Consider the following 7349-nt stretch of genomic DNA (forward strand, 5'->3'; position numbering starts at 1 on the left):
CAGAGCAACCCATCACAACTGTACGTCTATGCTACATTGATTGAGAATGTAATCACAACAGAGAACTTGGTCGTTTAGTCTAACGTAGCTCATGTTTGCAGATATGACCAAGACGGGGAAGCCAGACTCGTACTGGAGAGACAGCTGCCAAAAATATGCCCAGGGCAGCTACCAGTTTTCCACAGGCAAAAGGCCCGGTGGTAAGAAATGGAAAAGAGCCCTGGAGTGTATCGAAGCTTGCCCGCTGCAGAGCAAGAGCAAGGTGGATCTGTTCGGGAGACACCTAAAATGCTCTTGTGGGTTCCATAAGGTAGGTTATATGATGATTTATTTAATTTAAGTGATGACAAGTTGCTGTAGCATGTAGTAGATTATTTGTTGGATCATACCCTATTTGCACACATTTGGATACAACTAACAGTGTAGGATCATTGGTGAAATTATTTATTATGAGCCTCTCTTGTACTTGAAATCCTGCCTCCCCCCTTCAGTCAGATGCATCAGAGGCAGGTGGAGGCTCCTTTGAGGCAGGAGAAGGCTCCAGGCAGGCAGGAGAAGGCTCCAAGCAGGCAGGAGAAGGCTCCAGACAGGCAGGTGGAGGCTCCTGTGAGGCAGGAGAAGGCTCCAGACAGGCAGGTGGAGGCTCCTGTGGGGCAGGAGAAGGCTCCAGACAGGCAGGTGGAGGCTCCTTTGAGGCAGGAGAAGGCTCCAGGCAGGCAGGAGAAGGCTCCAGGCAGGCAGGAGAAGGCTCCAGGCAGGCAGGTGGAGGCTCCTGTGGGGCAGGAGAAGGCTCCAGACAGGCAGGTGGAGGCTCCAGTCAGGCAGGAGGAGGCTCCAGACAGGCAGGAGAAGGCTCAAGGCAGGCAGGAGAAGGCTCAAGGCAGGCAGGCGGAGGCTCCTGTGCAGACAGAACAGTAAAGTGCTGTCAGTGCAATCAGGTTGTGGAGGCAGAACAATTCTCCATGCACCTTTCTGACCGCCATGTAGAGGAGACATGTGACACCTGTGGGGCCAAGGTCCAAGGTTCTGTTGGCCTGTTGGAGCATATAGAACAGTTCCATTATTTATCCTGGTTGGCTCAACCTCCATCGCCAACTTCAACAGGTAGCTCCACCACACCATCTCCAAGGCCCACACCATCTCCAAGGCCCACACCATCTCCAAGGCTAACGGCCACACCATCTCCAAGGCCCACACCATCTCCAAGGCCCACACCATGTCCACGGCCCACACCATCTCCAAGGCCCACACCATCTCCAAGGCTAACGGCCACACCATCTCCAAGGCCCGCACTATCTCCAAGGCCCACACCATCTCAAAGGCTAACGGCCACACCATCTCCAAGGCCCACACTATCTCCAAGGCCCACACCATCTCCAAGGCTAACGGCCACACCATCTCCAAGGCCCACGCCATCTCCAAGGCCCACAGCATCTCCAAGGCTAACGGCCTCACCGTCTCCAAGGCCCACACCATCTCCGCCGACAACTACATCTCTGCTCCCTCCTCCAACAGGTTGCTCCAGCACGCCACGCCACACTCCTCAAACTCCACTTAGGCCAGCTTCCATTGATTGGGAAGCTTTTCTCCCCAATCAATTCAAAAAAGTTATACAGCCAGCAGATCGGGTGTGGATTGCCAAGGTCCTCTATGAGCCTACAGGTCAGCTGAGGCAGAAAATGGAGGCGTGCTGGTTTCATCCACCACTGCAGCACAAACCGTCTCCTCCCGAGCCCGGGTGGCACTTCCGGCAGAGGATGTTCCTCTGGGCACCAATGAGGATGTGGGGGATTCCTCTGAAATGTACGCGGTGTGACAGGAAAATGCACCACTCCGGGATCTACCCGAAGGTGAGGGAGGTGATAGATGTGGATACCCGCTACTACTTGGTGGGAGGGGACTATCCACGTTGCAGCAAGTGTATGCTGCCGGTCTGCCCATGGAGCCAGGAAATCCTTGCTCAACTGGATGTGGCACATAGGAGCCTCTTTCCCGCTGTCCTCACTACACAGCTAGCCCTGGATAGGAAGTGTATGACTTTCCTGAAGCCAAGGACCAGTGGGAATAGTTCTTCCTACCTCCAGTCTGCAGTAGAGGAAGCACACAGTGAGGAGTGGGCACGTCAGACCATCCGCTACCTGTCTGACTGTGAGCTTCATTTGAAGATGGCTACCTTCGTCTCTTCTGCAGCTGTCCATCTTCCTCCTCCACCCTTCAGGCCCCTTCCACTTGCCCAGTGGTTTGAGACGGTCCACTCTAATGACATCCTCAGCCACCTGGAAGAGATGAAGGGGGTGATCACCTCTACCTATGGTAGAATTCTGAAGATGGACTCTACAAAGAAGGTGAGGGTTTTAGCATTACTTGTATTTACTCTGATGTTAACCAATTGGAATGGATATAAATAGTTTACTTTATCATCCCAATGATGAAATAGTATTAATTTTAGTAAGCTTGTACCGTTTTTTTAGAAAGTTCTGTTTTTGTTTGTTTTTCAGATCACCAAGAAGCTGGCTGGCAGTATAGGGGACACCGCTGCATGGATGTCCAACATCGGCAACGAGCTTGGCCAGGTTCTGAACAGTGTTCTGACGACAGGTGAAGGTGCAGGGCTGGAAGAGTTGTGCCAGGGCATCGTCACACGTTATGAGAATGCTGGACAAGCTATGTTGACTGGGACTGCTGCAGCCAGTCAGGTGGGATGCTGAAATTGTTACTTTATGAAATATACATTGCAGATTACAGTATGTAATTAACTTAAGTTAATTATGATGTAAAAAAAAAATATTACACAAAAAATAGATGATCACATCTGTAATAATCAATGTTTGTCTTTCACAGGTGTGTCGTCAGTGCTGAGACTCTTTCGACCATGGAAGTTGGTCGTCCGTTTAGACGTCTTCCACTTCATGCGAAGGTTTAACTGCGGCCTCACTACTGAGCACCACCCTCTCTACGGTACCTTTTGCTCCAAACTTTCTGCCTGTATCTTTGAGTGGGATCAGGAGGATGTGCAGCGGCTTAAGGAGGCCAAGAAAGGGGAGTGGAAGAGCAGCCATGGCGGAAATGCTCCCACTGAGGCACTGCTCTTGGCCAGTATCAGCACTGGTGAAATGGCAAAGCACTGCAGGCGGAGGACCCGTGCCATGGAGGAGATCCGGGTCATGATTTCGGGGCTGCTGAATCAATGTGGGAGCTGACTGACACCACGGGGCTGCGTCTGGTGAACCCTGACAGCATGCACCATGTGCATCGAGAGTTTTCACCGCCACCAGTGTGCTTTTGTTCCAGGTAAATTTAAAATGTTAACTTGCCGTATGCTGTTAAAAAAAAGTTGGTGTTATGACATAGTGCACTTGAATTATTCAAATAACAATGTAACTGTCACTTTGTATTTAATAGGTGTTAATATCTATTGACTTCATATTAATGGTTGACCTAACCTGAGTATTTTGTTTCTTAGGCTTTCGATGCAATGCATTGCACGCACAAATGTACATGCTGGAGGGGGTATCGAGGTGGAACATGAACCGGGCAAAGGAAGCTGTAGCTGTGGTGGGGGCATCAACCCTGAGGACATTTCATGTTCGCTTGATGTCTCACCTAAACAGCATGAGCCAGCGGGTCCTTGGTTGTTCTCTGGTTCCAGAATTCACCCCACCTGGAAAACCTACTGGTAAGATAGCTCTCAGATCAGCACTGACCATTTGAGTATTACTTCCTCTCCCACTTTTCTTTTCTCTGCCACCCCCAGCCCTCCTCGGAGGACATGGGAGTGGGAGTGAAGATCGTGCTGTACATGGAGGAGATGTGTCTGTGTTTGTGTCCTTTCCTCTTCTTTGACTATGTGTTTAAACACTGTGTTACAGGCGAGCGCATTGCAGTGGAGTACCTGTTGGCCCAGTCCAATAGAGGCCACCTGCTGGTCCCACAGCAGCTGCCAGATATCTCCACAGAGGAGCTCGAGGACGACGGGGGTGAACCCGACGTCACGGTGTGCCAGGTAGCTGACCTTAGGGAAGGTGATCCTGATCCCCCAATATGTGCCGTGGAAGCCCAGGTGACACTGGAGGGTGACAGTGGACCCAGATCCCTGGATGAGGACATCATTGTGGAGGAAGACGACACACAAGACTGCACATCAGACCAGGTAATGTAACACCTTTCTCAAAAACAAGATATGTAACAAGTTCGCTAATGATATGCCACAAGTATCATACGTTTGTCAAGTAAAACGTCAAGTATTACGTTTTATGGAGAGAGAAAAAAGGTCAACATTGCTCAAATAGTTCAAAGAAATTGACACATTTATGTACATGTTTTTTTCATGATTATCACTTTTCAGAAGAGCCGATGTGACTCCAGAGGTGTCTTGGGCTGGGATGCGGTTGATGACCTGGCAGCCTACCTGGTTGGCCTGAACCGAACCATCACTGCCTTATCGGCAAAAGAGGAGGCTGACATTGTCCATCTCTACATGGCTCTTCCTACTATGGACAAGGAACCTGTGAGGTTCGGCCAGAAAGCAAGGAAGAAGACCGTGGCTTGGACCTTGGAGAGTGCCCAGGAAGCCGAGTGGCTCTGCTCCTGGACAGCAGGCGGCAGAGAGGTGATTTGACACAATTCATAATCATTTCAGTTCATTACGAATCATTGAATCAGTAGGCTGTACTGCATCAAACCAAGATTGAAAAACTTATGGTGAATTTCAAATATTATTTTGTGATTATATTAGTTTGTTGGGGGCAAATTGGGCTGTTCACAGGTGACATTGATATGGTTGCTATTACCATTTTTCTTAGTTTACAGCCTTGTTTAAAGTCCGGACCATATCATCCTTCTTTCCCACAGACTGTTCATGACTCACAGGCAGGCAGCCCAGGACCCCGAAGTCCACAGGGTCAGCGAATGTGTTTGCCTGAGACTTTTAAAAGAGTTTCAGCAAGCACGAAACAGGCCCAAGGACACAAGGAGTAGAACTCTGCCCATCCCGCAGTCCATTGTGGTGGCCTACAGCCATCTGAAACAGCTGCTGGAGGACAGCAGGGTTGTTCTGGAGAAGACCAACGTGGTTCTGATACCAGTTAACAACACAACAGGCTCTTCTTGGTGAGTCTTGTTTTTTACGTTTGTACCTTTCCTATACAATGATGACATTATATTATTAAACTGCAAGAAAAACTTTCACCTGCTTGCTTGTTAGAAAATACTAAACATAGGAGGATAGGCTACTATGTATGAAATAACTAACTGAAGCTACTGTATGCATTTTTGTTTTTTAGGCTGCTTTTAGGAGGGATAAGAGGAAGGACAGGGACATGCTGCTGCAGGGCACCGTACTCCCCAAACGGTTTGAACTGGCCAAGGACTCACTCCCTGAAGCCCAGACTCTTCCAGGTGCTCCTGTGCAGCATGGGCATGAGGTCATGGAGTTTGAGGAGCCAGAAAACCGGGAGGGTGAGGCAGTGATACGCCCTCGGCATAGTGTTCGATCTGCCTTGGCACAGCACTACCAGCCTGGGTCATATGTATGGCCTGGTTCTGCTGGCTCTGCCTCGTTTGAGCATGGTAACCTGCCGCCGCCGCCACCACCACCACCACCATCTCCTGCATGGGGCTCGTATCAGCAGGGTTACCTGCCACCACCATCTCCTGCCTGGCCCTCGTACCAGCAGGGTCACCTGCCATCACCACCACCACCATCTCCTGCCTGGGGCTCGTACCAGGAGGATTACCTGCCACCACCACCTTCTCCTGCCTGGGGCTTGTACCAGCAGGGTCACCTGCCACCACCATCATATCCTGCCTGGCCCTCGTACCAGCAGGGTCACCTGCCGCCACCACCACCATTTCCTGCCTGGCCCTCGGACCAGCCACCCTTCCAGCCACCTCCCCCCTTCCAGCCATCTGCTGACCATCCACAGTCCCTGGCCCCTCCACCACCTGGCACCTTTGTCCAGCCAAGGCAACGTACGTGGAGACAAAAAAAAGCTGCCCTGGAGAACGAGGAACTGATGGCTAGGGGTGAACCTCCACGGAAGAAGTTCAGGGATACCTACCAGTACATTTGCAAGCAGTGTGGGCAGGGAAAAAACAAAAGTACTGGTCACACCCAGCTGAAGGGGCGGTGGTACTGTCCAGCCTCAGGACTCACCCTGGCAGAGTGGAAAGACCAGTTGACCAGTCTTGCCAGTGGTAAATAAATTGTAAAATACTGTATATAATAGTTATGTGTAAATAGTTAAGTATTGTATATAGTTGATATTGATATTTTAATTTCTGTGTTTGTGCATTGCATGGTGTTCTAAAAAAAATTGAACAAACAAAAAAAAGATAAATGTATATATTTGCTAAATATATACTTTCAGGTTTAATAAAGTGACCAAAGTTCCTTAAATTTTATAATACTGTATATAATAGTTATGTGTAAATAGTAAAGTATTGTATATAGTTATGTTTTTAATTCATGTGTTTGTGCATTGCATGGTGTTAAAAAACAAAACAAAAAAACAAAAAATTAAGATGTATATATTTGCTAAATATATATTTTCAGGTTTAATAAACCGACCAAAGTTTCTCAAATTCTGACTTCGGGATTGTTTTTCTCCTATTCCTCCTATACTTTATTCCTAGAACTCTTGCAAAGTAACTAAGTAGCCTACCAGTGCTATTACACTTTTTGTCAATTGTTTACACACAAATACATTTTTGTCACAAATACTGGTACTTGAGACACAATGACCACAACATGTAACTCATGCACCAACCCCCTGAACCAATTCTGCTACAAGCACAATTCCTGCTTTACATTCAAATTGCAGTTCTAAAACACACTTTTTTCAAAACGCAACACACAATTCTCTGCATTTGGCTCAATTTTCATGAAGAAAATCTTTTGTTTTCACAAGGAACACACAGGAGAAGTGAGGGGTTTAGCCCATTGTGTGTGTGTGTTTTTTATTTGTGAGTAGAAAGTATGAGGTATGCGTTCAGAAAATGTGTGTTAACAATCGAGAAAAACTATTAAATTTCAGCAATTCTGGAATATCCCTCTGCCAATGACAATACATTTCTGGCTTTCTGGCTTTGATCTTCCTGACCTTTTTTCTCACCTGGTTTGTGGAGAGGGACAGAGTGGAGCACAGCAGGGGGGGGGGGATGAGTGTTTGATGTTGTAGGGGGTGTTGACAGAATGAGAGGGGGTGGGGGTAAGAGGTGAGATGAAAGGGATGGGGCAGGAGAAGCAGGAGGAGTGGGGGTCTGTGACCTGAGTGCTGTGGAGGTTGGGGTAGGGCAGTGTTCTGGGGGTGCACCTGCAGCAGCTGGGGTGACTGGGCCGGGAGTCTGGG

The 7349-nt window shown here is 48.6% G+C and overlaps 1 protein-coding gene and 1 pseudogene across 1 annotated transcript; both read left to right on the forward strand.

The window, feature by feature from the left end:
* Positions 1–2681: 2681 nt before the first annotated feature.
* Positions 2682–5092, forward strand: LOC146232423 (uncharacterized; annotated as a pseudogene).
* Positions 5093–5122: 30 nt separating this feature from the next.
* LOC146232424 (uncharacterized) lies at positions 5123–6810 on the forward strand. Its single transcript, XM_084689981.1, has one exon. It carries the CDS (start codon positions 5319–5321, stop codon positions 6201–6203), a length of 885 nt encoding a protein of 294 aa, XP_084546107.1. The 5' UTR covers positions 5123–5318; the 3' UTR covers positions 6204–6810.
* Positions 6811–7349: the final 539 nt, after the last annotated feature.

Source organism: Hypomesus nipponensis, chromosome 24 (genome assembly GCF_054491055.1).
Source record: "Hypomesus nipponensis isolate SF chromosome 24, ASM5449105v1, whole genome shotgun sequence".
Lineage (NCBI taxonomy): Eukaryota > Metazoa > Chordata > Actinopteri > Osmeriformes > Osmeridae > Hypomesus > Hypomesus nipponensis.